The sequence below is a fragment of the Thrips palmi genome, unplaced genomic scaffold (genome assembly GCF_012932325.1).
Source record: "Thrips palmi isolate BJ-2018 unplaced genomic scaffold, TpBJ-2018v1 HiC_scaffold_6, whole genome shotgun sequence".
Lineage (NCBI taxonomy): Eukaryota > Metazoa > Arthropoda > Insecta > Thysanoptera > Thripidae > Thrips > Thrips palmi.
The window spans coordinates 4,446,157-4,466,309 of NW_023144633.1; the positions used below are offsets into that span (position 1 = coordinate 4,446,157).

At 58.6% G+C, this 20,153-nt stretch overlaps 1 protein-coding gene across 2 annotated transcripts in view; it reads right to left on the reverse strand.

The window, feature by feature from the left end:
• LOC117652060 overlaps positions 1-20,153 on the reverse strand; it is a 74,928-nt gene that overhangs the window by 33,235 nt on the left and 21,540 nt on the right. For both annotated transcript variants that reach the window (XM_034396697.1, XM_034396696.1), the window contains exons 3-4: positions 19,620-19,801; positions 18,031-19,511 (exon numbers count right to left, since the gene is read on the reverse strand). In XM_034396697.1, coding sequence (XP_034252588.1) covers positions 18,031-19,511; positions 19,620-19,801 — 1,663 coding nt within the window. The remainder of the gene's footprint in view (positions 1-18,030; positions 19,512-19,619; positions 19,802-20,153) is intronic.

Genomic DNA, 20,153 nt, shown 5'->3' on the forward strand with positions numbered 1-20,153 from the left:
ATACAAACTAGGTGCTTCCGTATACATCCGTGCTAAGAAAACCGGACAAACATGGTGCACAATCGAATCTTTCGGCGCGCCACTGCAGAACGCACTCCTACTACTGCATAACGCGTTGAATTGAACCCGTCCTTACGCGGGCCGGGCGATTCCACGCTAGATAAAGTCACCTCGCAAGGCCTGGAAAGGCGCACAGGCCACTCGGTACCTTTTACATAAGAGTGCCCCAGTGTGTGCTCCGAAGGGAGTTACATTTGGTCCTCCTCGGCGCGCGCCCAAACGCACACACACACACGCACACACACACAATGGCCGCCGGAAGTGTGAGGGCCTTAAAGGGGTTACGCGGGCAGCGGCGGGGCCGCACGCCACCGCCACCGTAAGTGACAAAGGTGAACAAAGAGCGAGAAAAACAGAGTGAAAAAAAGAAGAACGCGGAAAAACGACGGATGAGGCAAGTCTCCCCACACGTCCCACCCACGCAGCGGCACCGCTAGGAGAGCATAGTCAACACGGGACGTCCACTCGAAGAACAAGCAGTGACCACGCCGTGGCCGTTGCGTACTACTATGTATACACCGCGCGGTACAGCGTCAAAAACGATGTCTACAGGCGGCGGTGGGGTCGAGAGACACGTCGCTTTAACAACCAAGGATTAGAATAGGACCGTGGCCCAAGAAACCATTTTTTTGGGTGTGTGTGGCACAATTATTGCGCGTCAAAATAAACTCGTCATTATATTCGAGGTTCCAGCCCAGCAGTGTTGTGCTATCGACTGATCTGAAATCGTGCAACTTTAAGACTTCCTGCTGATCTTTTCCTCCATGCACCGGGTTCGCTGTTACGTGCCCCCGCGAGCCAAGCCGCGGCTCGAAATGAGCGGCAAAGGGTGATAAGGCCTCCGAAAAGATAAAACGTGCTACGCCACTGGCGCCATGGCAGTGCACTGGCCGTGTGCGCGGGGGGCGTAGCAGGCGTAGCAGCGCGGCGGCGTGGCAGATGGCGGGCCTGATAGCGCGCTCTCTCCAGGCAAGGTCGGCAGATGCCTGCACTGCATTCCAGCAGGCAAAATCCGGGAGGCTCATCTAGCGAGGATTAATTAATGACCTGCCTGTCGCCTGATTCCCAAGCCGCGCTCTGCCTCTGTCGCACCCGTGGGGCGTCCCGCAGGGGGCGAGAGAGACAGAGCTGCGATGAATGACGGGAGCTGTGGCTGTCGCGAGGCAGTCATCACGCCACTCGTCACGTCGGCAATCACTCTGCCGAGCCATTCAAAAGATCGGAGCCTACCCACCTATCGGGCAGGGCCGAAGCGGCGCGCGCCGCTTTCACATCGCCGTCCAATTTTTAATCCTTTTTTTCTCGTTAAATCCGAGTCATTTCCGCGCACACATGCGAGGGAAGCTCCGCGCGACACAATCCGTCTCCCACGACCGGCGGACCGGCGCTCCGGGTGGGATTAACGTCCTGAGGGCTTCGCGGGCCCGCCTGGCGCCGCGGCCTATATTTGAGGCCGGAAGCACTGCGCTGCAAGGCGCCGCTAAACGGAGCTAATTGGCGGAGAAGAAACGACCAAGCCGCCAATCCGCTGTCTCTCTCGCACTCGTGGGGCTTCCCGTGTAAGAGGGCGAGAGACAGAGCGATGAAAACGACTCAGTCAGGAATCAGTCTGCTGCAGGGCGCCGAAAAGCCAGAGGCACACCACAGCTCCGGGCCTGCACGCCCTAAAGACTGTGAAGAAAGGCCTCTTTCATGTCAAAAAGCTGCTGTGACTGCGGTACAATTTGGCGTCAAGATAACACTCTAAGTAAAATCTGATCTTTAGTCAGTCGTAGCACTCTTCATTGAAATCCCAGAGCAAGGTCTGTAGCGTTGTCCTCTAGGACGCGGGGCTGTTGAAACCGTGGCACATGCGTGTGTGGTCGTTGGTCCGTGGGAACGCACACGGTTCTGCTCATGCATAAACTACGGCATTGCCAGGTCAGCCTGCGACACTGCAGGCGGCACCGTTTTTAGCCACAGTTTTCAGTGAAACTCCGCGGATAGTGCGACTGGAAAAGCCCGCGCCAACTTTACCGAATCCGGTACCGCCCCCTCGTTCGTTCCGCAGAAGCTCGAAAAATATCCGGTACTCACCTGCAAACAAAGTCGAAAAAAATAAATTACAAAACGGAGTAAATAAGTAGAAGTGCGACAGCGCGAGTTATTGCCAAAGGCGGCGCGTACACAATGCGGTATGAATTGAGACAAGGGCGTCGTTAGTTAGCGAGGGAAAGCTCCGCACAGGCAGAGCCACGCGGAGCCAAGCAGAGCCAAGCAGAGCGTCCCGGCGCGACGCCCGGCGCCTCTCTCGCAAAGGCCAGACGAAAGATGGCAGGGACCACGTGACCCCTGGCTTGCAGTACCGCACGGAGAGATTAGGGGGACAAAATGTCATCAGGGTTATCCATCCGGAAACCGTGTAATGTAGTTAAATTAGAATGATGCAAACTTTTTTCTCCTTTTTGCGAGGTAGTGGCTTTCGCAAGGTCTAAAAATTTGGCACGCACAAATTTCTGTGGGCTCACGATCGTGAGTTGTGCAATAACTCACAGCCAAGGGGTTCAAATCGTCTGGGCGCCTGATTGTTTTGGTTCCAGCATTCCCCTTTCCAGGAGGCGGGCCCTAGTGTGTTCCAGTGCCGGGCTCCTGTCCAGCCATAACCTAACCCACCTCTCTCACGGCGGGGCACTGGCGGGGCCCTGGCGTGGCATGCGAGCCACCCCCGCCGTCCATTCTCTTGGTCTTCTTGACCTGCTGCATGGAAGGGCTTTCCCACGCGGTGCATGTGGCCTGGCCAGGGCCTGGCAGCCCTTCCAGGCCCTACCCAGACCGTGATTAAGTTGGACGGACGCCCGGCACTTTACCCGGCTCGCCCATTACTGGCCAATGCAACACCGCCATTGCAGCAACTCTCTGCCAATTATTCACTTGTTCGAAATTCGCCCGGTCGTCTTCACCTCTGCCGGAGGGAATCCTCCTTCTTCGACTTCCGCATCGACTCGCGCTGATGCACCTGGAGGGCAGGTTGGCGTCCAAAAAGAACACGGGCACGCGAGTGCAGCCTGGTCCACCTTGACGGCGAGTGGAGGGAACCCAGGGAACCCGACCGGCCGGCCGGGCTGCGGCGCACTGCACTGCATGGTTGCCGTCGTCTCATTGTTGCAATTATCGGCGCGAAAATGAGAATCGCCTCCACTTGTTTCGCGCGTGGCAATGGGCACGGAGGGAAGAGCAAGAGCCTTGCAGTAGATCGCACCCCGAATTCATTACAAATACTCGGGTAAATGCACACGTGTTGCAGTTGTCTTGGTTCAAGAAACGACTTGCTCTACTCAAATCAACAGGACCAAAATCCTCGCATCGAAATCGGCATTCCTCTGTTGGACGCGAAGCACGTCGAGAATCTGTTCGGCGGCGCTGCCGGCGCGGCGGCATCGCTTACAAAACAATGTTCGGCCAATGAGTGAGCGAGGCGGAGCGGGGCAGCGTGTGTGAACAGCAACAATGCAGCCAGATAACAATGCAAATAACCGCCGGGAGCGCTTTCTCCGTCATCATCGGCAGCGCGGCTGCACCAAGCTGAGCGCGCTGCGGGCCCGGGGCGTGGCTCGCTCGCGCCGCCGCGCAAAACGCTCGCGAGCGATCCACCCGACGCCGCCGGTTCTGCGGCGTTTTGCGGCGTTTTGCCGGCAAACAAGCGCACAGACAATTTCACATGTGCTCGCCTCGACGCCGAGACGCCGACCGCGGCGGCCATTGCCTCCGAGGCAGCTTTTTCGCGTTGCCGTGTGACGCTGTTTTTTTGGTGTGTGCCAATTTTAGCGGCCGCACGCGCGGCATTGTGTTTTGAGTTGTAAAACGCAGGCGGAGGTGAGTTCGGAAAACAGAGATGGGCAGCGATCCAAGATCCGTCGGAAAAGGAGGCACTATCCTAGAAATCGGTTGTAAAACGCAACCTACCCTAAAGTTTTGCGACACGAAGAACACACGGAGATTGTGTAAACATTCGGCAGTCGAAGCAACAAAAACCCCAAAGTACCGATGTCATCATGGTGAGTCACCGTCATGAGGAATCTATTAAATCTGGCCACGGTTTCCTCACCCCTCTGTCGTGACTCCCTGCGCGACCTGGCCGCGCGCTGCCCGCGGGACGCACAGGGAGTGCTGCAGGTGGCGCAAGAACAAGAGCGAGGCCTGCTTCGCCTCGCCGAGGATGACCGCTAAGCGTGCTGCAGGTGCGCCCGGGGCAACACCCTGCGGCAATCACTGCCGCCACCTGCCACCAGGCCTGGGACTGGCCGGCTCCGGCCAGACTGCGCGCTCACACCTCAGAGGAAGTTCCAGGAAGCGTCTCCGGCCCGGAGCCTCCAGGCAGCCACTTTGCAGAGGAACCAGGAGCGCGCTACCGGCCCCAAGCGCTACGCCGAACCGACTCACCGCAAAAAGAAACGCCGGGGAAAAAATACTTTGATTGAGAACTCAGCGATGCGGGTATGCCTCGCTTCGGCAATGAAGCGGGCCAGGTCCACTCCGCCTTGCGCGGCTTGGGCGAAGCAGTACAACACGGCGGCGTCCTGACCTATCCCGATACGCCGACGGCAGCGACCTGGTGGAGGCCCTCCTTGTTGACAATGGGGTAGAGGGAGTGTCCACGCACACTGTTAACATTTGTCGTCACCCAGACAACATACACGATGGCGCTTACGTCACTTTCAAACTATGACATTCATCATAAACTCATGAGGATGACATGCTTGGGACGAAAATTTGCCTTGAAATTGTCATCACGAGACAACAACGGTTTTCACAGCGCAGTAACCAACTTTTCACAACATAGTCTTCGAACGTGACGACGGCACGGCCGCCAAGAAATTTGGCGTCACGCGTCGTTTGAACGTCAATTGGCGTCGCGCCACAGCGCTTGCCTCCATTGCCCTGGAATCATCATCAGCTGGAGGCAAATTATTTGGCGCGGCCCGGCTGCTTAGCGGGGCGGGCCGGCTGCAACGGGGAGGCACGGCACGGCACGGCGTGGCACGGCACGGCACGGCCCGCGATGCGCTGCCGGTTCTAATTCCCCGTCGTTGTTTCCCTCGCCACCGCGTGGGAAGACTAACGGCGAAGAAAGCAAATCTGGCCCCGTAACTCCGTAACTGCGCGCCGCCGTTGGCCGAGTTACGCGGGAGTCGCGGGTTCAAGTCCCGGTGGCGGCGGACGCCTCGTGGAAACCTGACGAAGAGCCCCCCGGCCGGCCGGCATGTGCGAGGCTCCGTGGTGCATGGCTTTCTCCGTAACGGCCGTTTTGACTTTTAACGAGACGGTAACACGGCCCAACTCCCAGCATTTTCGCCCAAACGCGCCTAGGGTATTGTGTAACACGTTTTTAAGTGCGATGTTAGCGCTATCCGCGAGTGCGGCACCCCATGCGAGTGGTCCGGCTAAGAGGCTTGTACGATGAGTGCGTCTCACGGGGCGTCGATTCACCTCCGAAGAGTAGCCGTATGATTCGTGGGAATAATGCTCTGGACATCATCACAGTTTTGTGTTGAAAGCAATGCAGCTCGGATGGCAGTGAAAGACAAACCCCAGTGCTCCAGAGCGGATCTGGGCGTGCTCCACGTCGGTCCGCCATGCAGCCTCGTCACAGGCACACCGCTTGCGCAAAGCCCGGAGCACGACGCCACTCTGTGACGCGCAAAGGGCACAAGTGGGCCATTAGGGATGACTTCCTGCAGCAGTCTGGTTCCGAGAGTCCTTACAGTGTCTTTCTCGCAAGGGAGGACACGCCATGAGTGGGAACAGGAGAGACAGAAGCGGGCCTGGCACCCCGTTCGCGTGGACCGGAGACATGAACGCGCGCGAGCTACCCGGCGGGGAGTGTCTAATGGTCCACGTTCAGTCGATCACGCCAATGCCATGAGCGCTGCATTCATTTTCAACGACGTATTCGGTTGGATGTAAATCAGGTCACATGTGCCAAAAATGTGCCCAAATTCACGTCATTTTTATTTTACGATATTCGTCGTGCGTTTAACAAAATTGTTGAGGTTCGCTCGGAAACGGCGCAAAAACATTAAGGGTGCGCCCGTCCTCCTTAAAATCACTTCAGCCTCGTGGACGGCTCCTAATGGTGCTGGTGGACACGGCGGACCGGGCCGCGCATCGCCACTGCCAAAAAACCGTCACGTTTCCCACCGTTTTTTTCGCCACTCATAATTTCCGAGCTCGTTTACCGCGGAGCGACAAACGCAAACGAGTTCACGACGAGCTGTCCGGGGCCGCGACGCGTTGGGTGTGGCTGGGAGCGCCGAGCGGGGCGACTGCCACGTTCAAGGAAGGGCCCAAGTTCCGACGCTCACGGATTCCCTACACCAATTTACGAACGGTCCCTTTCGCGGCGGTTCGAGTTTCGTCCAAAAGGAGGAGAGCTGTGCAGTACACTGACCCTGCTGCGCTGGCTGCGCGCAGGCTGCGCGTCGTACCATCTCGTGCCGGCCGAGGCCTTCCCTCGCGAGGCCGGGCCGCGTGCGTGCGTGCAACCTGTTTTCCCCACCCCCGTGATGTATCTATGCAGATTGTTTCGGACAGATTGCCCCGCGGAAGAAATGCATGCCGCGTGCTTCGTTTCGGCTGTCTTTCTCACCATTTTTCGGTTGTTTCAAGGAATCCGTTTGCATGCATTTTCCCGCAGTCACACTGATGCAGTGATGCTGATACATTTTTATGACGTGTTTTTCTTTTCTTTAACTTTAAAATTTCAAATTTTCGGATTCATTTAGCAGGATGTCCCGTTAGCGAGGAACTATCTACCAAACACTCAACATCATCTTTGTAAAATAAATATTTTGCTTTAAATGTCAGGAAAAGATTCGTAACAAACACATTTAGTTCGTACTTTCTTTCCTACACTCCGCAGTAAAATTCCCATCCGGCTTTTGGAGTGAACGCGACCTCGCGCGGTAAAACGACACGGCGCTCTCCCCGGTGAAGCTTGCCTCGGACTTCCTTTCACTCACTCTGGCCGAGACTGACTCTGGCCCACCTGGTGATTGGTCTCCAAAGATAGCGATGACGGTTCGGGCCTGCTGCGCCGGCTGGGTGCGCTAGCTGCGCCGGGATGGGATCATGTTAGCCGCGCCCGCCCGCGAGGCTCGGACAAGACTCCGCCATTTGGCCGAGAGAAATATCCCGCGCGGGAAATCGACTCCGGATGGTAGGCAGAAATGCATCGGGGCGGGAGCCCCCCCAGCGAGAGATACGGCCTATTCAAAATCAAGCGGAGCAGGCTCAGGGTGGGCTCAGGAATGACAGGTTGCGAGATAAATCTCTCCCTCTATTTCCGTTTAAGGACGAAAGGCTGCCAAGAAGAATCCTGAATGGACGACAAATTTAAAACGATGTCACGGAGAAGTCGCTGATTCAGTACCATCTTCTTTGGATACTCATGCTAAGGTGCCACCAGCCAGTCTTTTTTACCGAGTGTGCGCGCCCTGACCCTAAACTCTTACACCCAGCGAGCGAGATTACAACTTGTTTCTCCGGCGCAATTATAAGTCGACAAACTCCCCGCGTCCTTTTTTACCAAAAAGAGGAGCCCAGACGGTCTGCTTGTTGGCAAAACGAAAACAAGACGGCTCTTCCTTAGACGCCGTGATGCGAGATAGCACTCGCCGGGCACTAGTCCGGCGTGCCGGCCGACTCCAACTAGGGCCCGGGCAGCACGTAATGAACGCGTCCGAGCACAGGCAAAGGGCACTGCAGTTTGCACGCGTCGGTGTGTGTGAGGGTGCGTGCTGTGTGAGTGTGTGCGTCAGTGCAAGTGCCAGAGCCCCCTTAGGAAGTCTGTCCAAGCGTCCGCGAACAAGACATCGCAGGAAAAGCCCTCCGGTTTGGCATTCTGCGTGCGAGATCGCGGCAGGGAGGGCGCTAAAGGCGTGGCGGCCAAAGTAAGTCGTTTTGCTGGCGCTGGCTGGCGCTGTCTGGCTAGGCAAAGCAGGCGCGACGACGGTACTTCGACACGGCGAGCTTCTCATTCCGACCGATGTACCGTTCCGGAAACGAGGCGCGGATAATCGGAGATCCAGGGCCTCGTCAGATCTGCCTTGTCAGTCAGTTCAGCCACAGTGTCAGCACCACTCGCTGGGGACAATGCCACATTCGGAGGAAGAGAAAAAATTAAATCTTAAAAAAATGAAACGGAACCGTTGACACGAGAAAGTACTGTGACACTGGCCTATGCCGGCAAGGACCGTCGTGAAATTTCGTCAAAGCGCGGACTGCTGCCGGCAGGCAGGGACGCTTTACGACGCGCTCCGTTTCGCAACTATAAAAGTCAAACAAGGAGCTCTTCGCCTGCCTCGGCGCGCTGCTCTGGATGCAACGATTGCGCGTCGCTGTGATTGCATTGCAATCAAACGCAAAGTAGGGAGTGAGCAATCATTGGCGCGCCGCGGTAAGCTGTAACGTGTCGCCGCAATCCGATAAAAATATTCTGTTCTTTCTCATATTTTTTTTCTGCGTGTTTGCTGCCGGCTCCCTTGGCGTTCACACGGTTCGCAGAAAACTCTTTTTCGATCGCCGCTCCGCGGACTTGCTTGCCTGCAGCGACGCGGCCACCGTGGGGCGACCGCAGGCTAATTATTGGAAAGTTGCTCATTTCATTCTAGTTACGACGAGCCGTTCGACGACCACAATGACGTGAAGAGGGTGTGTGGAGCCTCACACGAATGGTGCATTCCGATTGAAAACTGTCTGGTTCTTTGCAGTTCAACCTGTCAGAGTGACATTCTCAGAACCGCATTGAATTTGATGTGTTCCTCCAGAATTTTTAAGACTGTGCACGGGCTCAAATTTGAGCCACTTTTCACAGTATTTTGTTCTACTAAACTTTTGGTCATGAAAGTGTTCCTTAAAGGGTATAACCAAGGGTATAACCTTTCAAAATGTTCATTTATGACAACAATAACACGCCATTGTGGCCTCTTAGGGTTCTTTCCAACATAAATCTTTTCTAGTTTTGGCTCAAAGTTCTGCTAGAACTGCGCGCAAGGCGTCACTTACGGTTCTCCTTGGTCTTGGGCTGCACGCGGAGGGTCACCCCTCCGGCGATGTACAACTCGCATCGACTGACGAACGCCATAATGGCAACGGCGACTACTTATCCCAGAAGCGCACTCGGTTCATTCACACACCAACACAAGCGCACATCGCGCGGAAACACACACACACGAACGTGCGAACACTCACACACACGCGCGCGCGGCTTGGCGGAACCGGCACAAAGACCCGACCGTGCACAGCAAACGGAGCCACAGGACTGACTGGGGTACTGCAATCCGGTGCGGAGCGGTGCCCCCTCCCCGGCCCCTTTCTCCCCCGGGCCCTCCGGGAGCCCCTGCCCCCTCCCCCTCGGGGGCCCCCTCTCCCGGCCGGCGCCCCAGCCAGGTGGACCACGGGACCGCAGCATGAGGATGACACTTCAATAGGGTCAGTGGGGTGCGCGGGTGGGAAAATAAATGCGCAAAAAAGACAAAACCCAAAAAAAATACAAATAAAAACGCGAGTGCGATATGCAAAAGAGTTTTTGAGTGAACAGTCTCTGTTTCAAAAAAAAAAGTTGACGTCAATCTGTGACACACCTGGGATTTCCAGAGTTTAAGGTCACAGGTCCGCGCTCCTCATTAACTCACCTTCCTCTCCAGTTGTCGCCAATCTTCATTCATTCCCAGCCGCGCACTCGGCGGCCAATCTTCACCTCGCCGTAAATGTCGTTTTTATTAAACAATTTATTTCCGGCCGGGCCTCATTTCCGCCTGCTTCAGTTAGTCGCGTGAGCCCCGGCAGCCCCGTTGCAAGGCAGGCTTACGGTTTGGCCCGCGCCAGGCTTCGCAGGCAGGCCAGGCATCGCACACTGGCGACGGAGACAACCGGTACCAGGCGTCTCTTTTTTTCGCCGGCAGTGCTGGCGGGGCAAGCACAGCTAAAGCAGGGCCTAGGCAGATTCCAGGGCACGGCGCAGTAATGGCAAGCAGACGCCGTCAAGACAAAACCTTTTTTTCCTAATCTCGCCCCAGCCGGAGCAGAGCCAGCCTGGGTCAAGTGGAACGCCGCTCGCAAATCGCGGGTTCGAGACCCGGCGCCGCCGATCCCGGATCTTTTTTTCCCGGAGTGTCTGTCAGTGCGGTGGCATCCGGTGCGCCGCGGCTTCGAGTCCCGGCGGCGGCGGCGCCTTTTAGACGATGCCGGTGGTCCGTGACGCACCGCGTGACGTGTGGCGTGCGCGTGCCACGGCGTGTCACGACGTGTCACGCCCAGCCGCAAAGCCGCAGGCAGACAATGCGACGAGTCAACAGTTCGGCACTCGCGGCCCGGAAGGCGGGGCTCGAATGCCAATAATCACCCACACTGCTAAGTGGGGAAAACACCGAAGGGGCGTCCATATTTCGATATAATAGGGGTTATGGGACACCCTGCTTGAAAGTGACCCTGTTCGACAGAAAAGACTGTTTCCAGTTACCTACCTAGGGTGACGGGCTTTGTAATTTTTTTGGAGTTAAAAAATTTGTCGAAATGGCTAACCTAAGTGACTGGGAAATGACATTTGACAGTCTTTTCTGAGCGCGGCGGGGGCGATTTGAGAAAACAAAGCTGCCACAACGAATCCGCTGCAACAGCCGTCCGGGATCCCCGTTGGATAGAAACCAGTCCGTCCGGACGCGAGCGCAGTTTGTCATACTCGCGGGACGTTTTTTACGTCCGAACTTTCCTCGACACGCGCGCACCGCTTATCAGAGCACCAATCGGATGGTTCGCGCGGTGCAATCCCTTCCCAATACACTCTCTATCCTCGTCGGCCGCGGGCGTGTGCGACGCAGACGGGTGCAGGCTAGAGGGAGAAGGACAGAGCGCTCGGCGCAGCGGAGCGTGGGCGGAGGAGGGCGGCGCGAGCCTTTCACCCAAACTTGTTAGAAGTAGGGCTCAGCCTCCCCGGCCCGGCCCGGCGTGCCCCGGCCTGCCCCGGCCTGCCCGCGTGCAACGTGCCATCCCCCCTTCTTTTTTCTTTCCTCCTGCGCCGCGATGAAAGTGAGAGTGCCCGACACATGCTGTGGGTGCCTTCTTTATTTCCATCTCCGAACAGCGTCCCACGGGCCGACAACGACTCATTCTACCCCAAAAATACGAAAATATGAAAATATGGAGTCTTCTTTCGTTCGCACCGCTTGGATGATTCAAGTCCAAGTTGGAATCCGTGACGGTCTTGAGTGCGCTCGGGACCGCCATGCTGGAACCAAGACGTCCTTTTTCTGGTGCGGGCAGCACTAGGCTAGCCGAGCTCGGCTCCAGCAGGTGGCGGTTCCCTTCGGGTTCCCCCCAGACATGCCGGCGGCGCCCCGGCCCGTCGGGCCCCGTCGCTCGGCTGAAGCTAAAGTGCGGCTGATTTATCAGGTCGTTTTTGCCGCGCGGCTAATGCATTTTCGCGCCCTTCCCCGCAACTTCTTTCCCCCTCCCCCTTATCCGCGGCGGAGCGGGGGCGCCCGCAGAAGTCGCAGCTTCCGTAAATACGAAGCAAAAAGGAGGAAAAAGGACGAAAAAAAGGAACGATCGTGTTGGGCTCGAGATCACGACGCGGAGGCGACCTCATCAGGCAGCCTTGCCCGCTTTGCTTTCCAATGCCGCGGGGTGCATTGTTCCTCCACTGCCACATTTTGGGAAAGACAAAGCGGTTTGGCTGGTATAATAAAAAAGTATCCTGCGGACACTGCAAACAAAACCAACAGTTTAGGTCCTTTCCATTTTTTCAACCTTTTCTAGATTTTACATTTTTTTTCAATTTTTTAATTTTTTTTCCACTTTTTTTTTTTTTTTTTTTTTTTAAATTTTTGAAGATTTTTTTTAAAAAACGTTAACGCTAACGCTAACGTGAAAGCAGATGATACTTATGAGAATGTTTATTGAAATGTATGAATGTGACATTTTGTCAATTTCTTTCAAAGAGTAAACACTCGGAACTCTTTTTTTGACAAATTTCTTACGCATGGTAATTCATGAAAATGTCAATTTTAGTATAAATTTTGAATATCCTAACGTGCCATTGTTTTGTGTTAAACATGTTCGCAATGACGGTGGGACACTCATATGTCAGATACCACTTGTGTTGGGTATCATTTTCGTTGTTTCAACGCGAGAATGCACAATTTGGTGGCTAATCACATAAATACTCAATGCCCGTAAAAGTTGTGTTCGGTACTAGGGCAAGGCACGCGGCGTGTCAGCCCCACATCTCCAAGCGGGGCCGGCCGGCCGGCGCGCCTCCCGAACCCGACCTCAAGATAGATAAGCAAGAGTGGCGCACCCTGCCGACTGCCGACGCGCCGCTTCTCGAGAGGGGCAGGGGTTGGGGGGGGCTGCACTATGCGTTCTACGCACTCAAGGTTCAAGTGCGTGTGTGTGTAGACTGCTGCGGGGTGTGGCGGGGCGCGGCGGGACGTGGCGTCTCCGAGGGGGGCAGCTACGCGATGCGTGCTAGCAGCGTCTCGTGACGCGCAACGCGAGGGACGCACTTCATGAGTACTAGATAGCAGGGTGTCGAGGTTATACGCCACGCGCGCAACCCGAGCCTCCGCAGGCGCCCCGATTCATTAAGCGGCGCGAGCGCGGCGCGGTGCGGCACGCTGCGGGCCCTCCGCTCATAATCTTCTAGGCAGGCCAGCCAGACGCTGCGTTGCCAGCGAGGCGCTCGGCCTCTTCTAGGCTTGCTAGTCAGGCAACGAGGCAACTGCTGCCTGGCTAGCTGGAAACTCGGTACTCTCTGCACGAGAGTACAAGCACGCTGATACGTGAACGTATCATCTGCTAAAAAATATTTGAACCTCGAAATTGAGAGATTGAGCCTCACCCACACCGGGCACCAGCCCTTCCCACGGCGTGCCGCGACACTGCGGTCGGCCGATCCGAGACGGCTGGGACTGGCACACTGGCACGGCGCGAGGGCGCGAGAGGCTCGCGAGAAGCGACGCCTTTACGACGCCGTTCGCAGCCTCCGTCATTTTCACTGCTGAGGCCCGGCCGGGCAGACGCCCGTCGCTCCGTCTCCCTCGCGCTTCTCTAGCCAGACGCGCGAGTGCGAGAGAGACGGGCGAGAGTCACAGCGGCGCATCCAGTGCAGCTCGCTCTCGCTCGTAGCGCCACGCCGCCAGCCACACGTGTCTGCGAATCGGACGGCAGTGAAACCTCTCTATTTGCAGCGCGAGTCAACACCCCGTGCACCCGGCAGGCGCCGCCACGCCGCCAGCGCTGCGGTCAACGCGGCGGGGGCGGTGGGGGTCGCGGGGGCGTGGCGCTTGCGGGTGCGAGGGTGCACTGGCAAATCATTTGAATTCGCCACAGAGGTTCGCAGGCCGGATGAGGCTCAAAGATTCCTTTCGCATGTGCACTGTAAACTCGAATGTGTACCGAGTACCCACCGAACCTCTCCCCCCCCCTCCTCTCTCTCTCCGGCCTGCCGGTCCAGCAGACGACACGGCATGCGCATGTTTGGCCGGCCGGCCGCGACAGGTGCCGTTCGGCGCCGCCATGCACCGCCACACCGCAGGTCAGGTGAAAGCTCGGCAATACGGATGCCCCGCCGCCATGCTAATCACAAGCCAGCCCCCCCCCTCCCCCATCGTCCTTGTTCCGGCCTTGTGTGGGCCACTGTGTGTGTTTTGTGTGGACCGGACCAGTGCGTATCACGCGGGATGTAATCACGGCTCGCAGCGCGCGCCTTCCGGCCGGACAGACGGACAGGATGACAGGCAGACAGACAGGCAGACAGACAGGCAGGCGACTGGACACGCATGGCCCGGGCCACACACGCCGCGCGGAGCAGTCCGAGCGCCCGCGAAGCGACGCATAGGCCGCCCCGCAACACACGGCGGCGCGACGGGCGGGTCTACCTGGCACGGCTGGCGACGGCCTGCCTTTCGGGCCCGACCGGCCGCGCCACTGGTGCTGGCTGACACACGACCAAACGAGTGGCGGACCGTCCTGACTTCCCTTGCCGCTGCTCCGAACGTCACAATCTGAAATTTAATTACGATTAGCAAAGGGGTGGGCGTAAGAGAAGGAAGGGCAGAACCGGTCTCTCTTCCGTTTCATTATCCGCGGCGACACGTTCCGTTCCGTCGTCTCCAGACATGCCGTCGGGGCACTCGCTCTGTCTCTCTCGCACTCGCGGGGCGTCCCGTAGAGGTGCGAGAGAGACGGAGCGACGGCTCTCGGAATCAGCCGAGCGGGGAAGGCGGCGACAATGACAGGAAGGTCGCTACCCACGTGCGTGTCTTTCCCACTGTGTGTGTGTGCAAACCGCGGAAGAAGCTGGGCGACACACACACACACACACACACACACAAGTTTGTGCAACAGGGCGCTGTCTCCTTTTCCCACGAAGTCGGTGTGTGCATGTGTGAGTGAATAAATTTTTACATCGTAAGGACTATAGGAGGGGACCGGCCAAAAGCGAACACGCTCAGACGTTGCCATGTATCTCCGACGCGTTAAGAAAGCAACCCTGCAACAACGGAGCTTTTAGAGACAAAGACGAAAATAGGACCTGGGGGGCGTGAATGTGGAAGCTGCTGTAAAAACCTATCGGAAGGAAAAGACTGAATCGCCATGGCGGGGTGTCGCCTTACGCGGCGGGAAGCAAGCGGCACGCCGCCAACCAGATCGGCTGGCCGACGGCCTTTCTCCATGCATAAAACAGGCGTTTCATCGCTCGCGGTTTTTTCCCCTGATTGCAGCGACATACGGCGTCAGCACACGTGTCTCCCCGCGTCCACCCCTCAGCCGAGGAGAAGAAAGAGAAACAAAAACAACAAGAAGAAGGAGGAAGCAGGAGAGGGTGAAATCGGGTCCGAGAGAGAGAGAGAGAGAGAGAGAGAGAGAGAGAGAGAGAGAGAGAGAGAGAGAGAGAGAGAGAAATACGGACATTTATTTATTTTTGGGTACGGCACGACTCGCCGGAGTAACGCAGCGTGAAAGACTGGAGTGGATTGGCCGCACTCCAGTGGCGTGGCTCCAGCCTCTCCAGCTTCTCCAGCATTAAGCTCACCGGCGTGCCGTGCCATCAGCCTCCCAATAAATGCGTCGGCACTCCTCTTCTTTTTTTTCGCCAGAGAAACTGGAGGTGAAAACCACCACGGTGCGATACAGAATTTTCGTTTCGGAAATTTCTGCCTCGCAGAACTGATGAGTTTGGCATAATGAGCGGGGGACGACACCGAACGAAAGTGTCGAAAACAACCACCTTCGTCGGCAGCATTCCGAAATGACATCATTCCACTCGCCTTTTCCGTCTTTCTAATTTCTTGCCCCTCGACGTGGTCATAACAAAGTGATTGCCTCACTCGTGTTCCTTTCTTTTTTAAACTTGTATTTTTCCACTTCTTTTCCACTTTTTTTCCGGCGCGTTGTTTTGCAGCACACCGCGAGGCGGTGCACTTGAAGCAGTGCCGGACGATGGATGGCGCTGCCTTGCCCGACGCGCTGCCGACGCCCCGCAGCCCTGCAGCTCCACAAGTCCGTCGGGAAGTAGTGCCTGGCCGACGTGGATGCCCTTGCTTCGCGCGTCACTACCACTGCCCTTCTTTTACAGGTGGCGGAGAAAAATGAGGGAAAAGAGAAATTCTGTATTTTTGTCGTTTTTGAAGACCTCCGTCTGGGAGACCCCCCCCACCTTCGAGACCCCCACAACAAAGACCCCATCTTGGAGGCCCCCACTAAAAGACTCCAACTTGAAGCCCCCCATCACGAAGACCCCCGTCTCGGAGGCCCCCATGGCGGCGGGGCGCGCTTCGAGGTGCAACGGCGGCGCAACCATTGTTCCGCCAAACGATGGAAGGCGAGGCACTGCGAGGCACTGCAAGGCGAGGGCGAACGCCGGCAAAAGTCAACCACTCCTGCTGGGAACATCCAGCCCGCATCACGCGGCCGCCTCGTCCAATGGCCCGTTTGTATTGAATTGTGCAACAAAGTACTTTCCTTTTCCAACAAACAGTGTCTTTGTTCGGCGGCGGCGATCACACGTATGGACGGGTACGCAGCGCACCGACACCTCGGAGCGGGCGGCGAGCGCGTCCTCAAAGGGGCCTCGCCGACCGCGTCACTGACCCCCGGACCAAGTCACTGCCTGTACCTCAAATCTAAGGTCACCGAAATTTTATTCCGAAAAGTCCAGATTCTAAAAATTACTGAGGAGAGAAAGAAATCCGAAAATAAAAGAGGATGCGTCACCAGCGGCCGCGTGGAGGGCGAGATCGTGATGGGTCGCGTGCGATGCGTGAGCGCATGCTGACGGCGAGCTCGCATTACGCCATTTTGGTCGACCATCAGTCAGTGTCCACCGCGCCTCCTTTCACCCGACTGCCCCCCACCCCGGTCCGGCCTCTGGCTGCCTCTGGCCCCGTGCGCGGAAGTTCATCAGCAGACAGTAGACCCAAATGAAAGAGCAGGTCTGCCCCGCCGAGCCCCGCGGAGCGCGCGCCACGGACATTCTCTCCGCTCTGCCCACGTCAAGCAGCCCCCCCCTCCCCCCTCGCGGCGCGCTGCCTCTAGTTAACCTCGCCCAGGCAGATGCGCGCAGCCCTGGCGCAGACCTGGCGCAGCCCCCCGGCGGGGCTCGGCTCCAACAGCGAGAGCTACAAGCGGCTCAAAGCAGCGGCGGGGCAGGTCGGGGCTCAAAAGGTCGGTGTCCCGGGGAAAAGTGTTTGGTCTCGTTTCAGTCCGTCACGGAGCACGGTGATGTGAATCACACACACACACAGACATAATCACACACACGCGAAGGGTGCACGATCGGACCGAGACGCGTGATCCCGTGGCAAGCGAGGGTTTGATCCCGGAGCGACGCTTGGAGTCCATTCACAACCTGCCATCCAAACATTACGTAAGCGCGGTCCTGGCGCGCTCCGCTCCAGGGCCGCCGCCCTCTGGGCGTGATGAAGTGATTGATCTTTTAGGGGATCGTGCTTGCAGCGCATCATTACGCGCGCGCCGATGAATGCGATCCTGATGGAGGAGAGGCGAGTCGAAACAGAGCTCTCGCGGCTAGAGCCGAAGCCCTGATAGGTAGGCAGAAGTCTCGCTTTGCCCCTGAAAGTAGGCGACGTTCGCTACACCGTCTCCATTGAACCCCTCCCCGGATCCGCCCTTAATTCTCGCGAGCCGAAGCGGGCGGGTGGCGCCCTGCACCCTGCGTCAAAGGGCAACGCGCCGGCCGTTCCGCGGGTCGGTGAGGAGGCTCGGAGCGGCGGGCTGCCAGGCACCTGTCCTGCGCGCCGCCGCTCCGCCGAGCCCCGCGCTGCGCTGAAAATGCCAGCCAGCGCCGCGCCGCGGTCGGCCGGTTCCCACACTGCGTACGCCACATCCACCCACGCCCCCCCCCTTCCCCGCGGCGCCGGGGCGGTGAGAACTAACGCGCTGCACCTGCTACCTGCGGGGCTGCGCGTCGCGCCCCCCACCACGGCGCCCTGCGCCCCCCACTCGGCGGGGAGGACTCCTGCCCCCGCGGGGTAGGCAGCCCATCGGGCAGCCAGGCGCCCTCGCGCAGGTGGCGCTCTGCCTCCACGGCGCAGCACGGCCGCAGTGGCGGCTCCAGGGAGGGGGGCCGGTGGATCGGGCGAGCGCCTCGGAGGTAGGCAACACTCTTGATGCTGCGCCTGAAGGCAGGCGAAAGGAGTAAGACAGCCCCGAGCCGCCTTGACTGCCAGACGCCGGTGCAGGGCAAGGCTTCGTGCAACCGCGTGAGTTTCCGGCAGGCGCCTGTGTTCCACGGGATAGGCAACCCATCGTGCTGGCAGGCGCGGCGGCTCTGCCCACGCAGCAGGCGCTCCTTTACCATTACCATTGCGGGCTGGACCACAAGTGATCGTATGCCATTTCGGGCCCGACTCATGCCCGCCTGCACTGCAAAACGAGACATTGGACTCCGCCAGACTCCACCGCACTCACCGTCCTCGTTGAGGTGCGCGATGCCGTCCTCCAGGGCGGCCCGGTGCGCGGCGAGCGCGGCGTGCTGCTGCCCGTCCTGGCCGTTGCTCTTGATCCAGGAGCTGATCCTCTTGGCGCGGACGGCCTGGTTGACGATGACGCGTCGCCGCTCGCGCTCGATGTCCTCCATGGACTCGTCCATGTCCAGCAGGCTGACGTCGGGCAGGTTCAGGCTGTCGCGCACCTTCTGCCGGTCGTCCTCGTACATCTTCATGATCTGCGAGCCGATGTTGGCGTTGGCGGCCGCGCCCGTGTCGTCCTCGTCCTTGGCGTCCCCGTTGACCACCACCAGCGTGCACTGCGGAGGCTGCTGCTTCGGAGCGGCGTTCACGTAGTACTGCGAGCCGTAGGCCATGGCGGCGTGCTTGATCTTGGCCACCTCGCTGGGGCACTCCTGCACGCTGGCGAGGAAGCCGCCGTCCGCGGCCTCGGCGTCCTCGCTCTCCTTCTGCTGCACCGCCTCCTCGCTGGGGACCTCCTTCGTGTCCCAGCGGCCGTCCGACCCGATTTCAATCACCTGCTCCATCTCCGCCTCGGACTGCGGGGCCTCGACGGTGACCTCGGCGTCCTCGTCGTCGGACACGGCGGGCGGCGTGGGCGGCGTCACTATGACCAGCTCCATCACGTCGTCCTGGTTGACGGTGACCTGGCGCGAGCCGTCCTCGGGTAGGACGGTCACCACCACGACGTCCTTCGGCACCACCTCGGTGCCGGTGACCTCAATGATGTTGTGGTTGACGTCCTGCGCGGGGACGGCGTCGGCCGTCTCGCCCGGGCCGCCGACCAGCACCACGGCGTCGGCGACGTCGGTGACGCTCTGCATGGTGGCGGCGAGCTGCAGCATGTCGGAGATGGCGGGCCGCTGCTTCTTCTTGCGGCGCGGCTTGACGATGGTGGAGTAGATGACCTCGACGGGGAGCTTGTGGCGGTCGTCCTCGTCCTGCGCGGCCGCCGACACCACCGTGTCGCGCAGCGTGTCCACGCGCAGGTAGTTGTTGTTGACGTCGAAGCCCGCCGCGCTGCGGATGCTGCCCTGGACCCACGACAGCTTCTCGTAGTCCTGGAAGCCACTGGGCGGCGTGATGTTCCTGCCGCTGCTCCTCACCGTGTCGAAGCCGAAGCCGTCGATGGCCACGGGCCGGATGGCGCCGGGCGGCACCTCGTAGATGTTGGGGTCGGGGCTGATGGGCGCCGAGCCCTGCAGCAGCGCCAGGAACACGTTGACGGGGTGGTGGTGCGCGTGGTGGACGTGCTCGTAGATGTGCTCCTCGTCGTCCGAGTAGTCGTGGTCCTCCACGTCCAGGAAGTTGGAGTAGTGGCCGAGGCCGCGCGCCAGCCCGCTCAGCGAGTGCGAGTAGTTCTCGTACAGGGGCTCGTCCTCCAGGATGCAGTTGGCGTACACGGGGTCCTCGTCACCGAGACCGTCGTCGGCATCCTCGAATCTGGAGGAAAAATCAAGAAAATTGCCGTTGAAGAGCTGTTTTTATTAACCTACCATAAGGCAGTGTGGAACTAAGACTAAAAGTGTTGGCCTCCTTCGCCATGCTCACCCTGTACAGAGTGTCGTCGGCAGCGTCTGCGGCGAGCGACCTGAGGTTGCCGTCGGCGAGCCCCTTCGGATGACGGAGCTGTAGGCGGCGTCCTCGTCGTCCTGGTCCCAGTCGACGTCCTCTAGGACCTTGGCGTCGGGCCGGAGGGCAGGGTGGGGGTTGGCGCCGGCCGCTGCCTTGAGCTGAAACGGACGCAAACTTTCAAGAACAATTCCACAACGCTAACGGTCTTGTTCTTTTAGCAGAAAATTTCGTTTCCCTCATTTTTTTTCTAGTGTACCCTAGTGTTGTCACCGTGGCTCGCTCGCTTCGCGGGAGACGGGTGAGTCACAGTCGGCAAGGCAAACACGGGCGGCCTTCCAGGCTCCTCCTCTTTTTATTGGCCCCCCGTCGCGGCGTCGCGCCACACACTCGGGTCACACGGGAGTCCGGGCGGGGGCGCCGGCAAGCAATGCCAACTGGCGTCGCCTCGCGTCGCCTCGCGTCTCACGGTGGCTTCCTCATAGCGCGTGCCAACACGCCGGCAAATTTGAA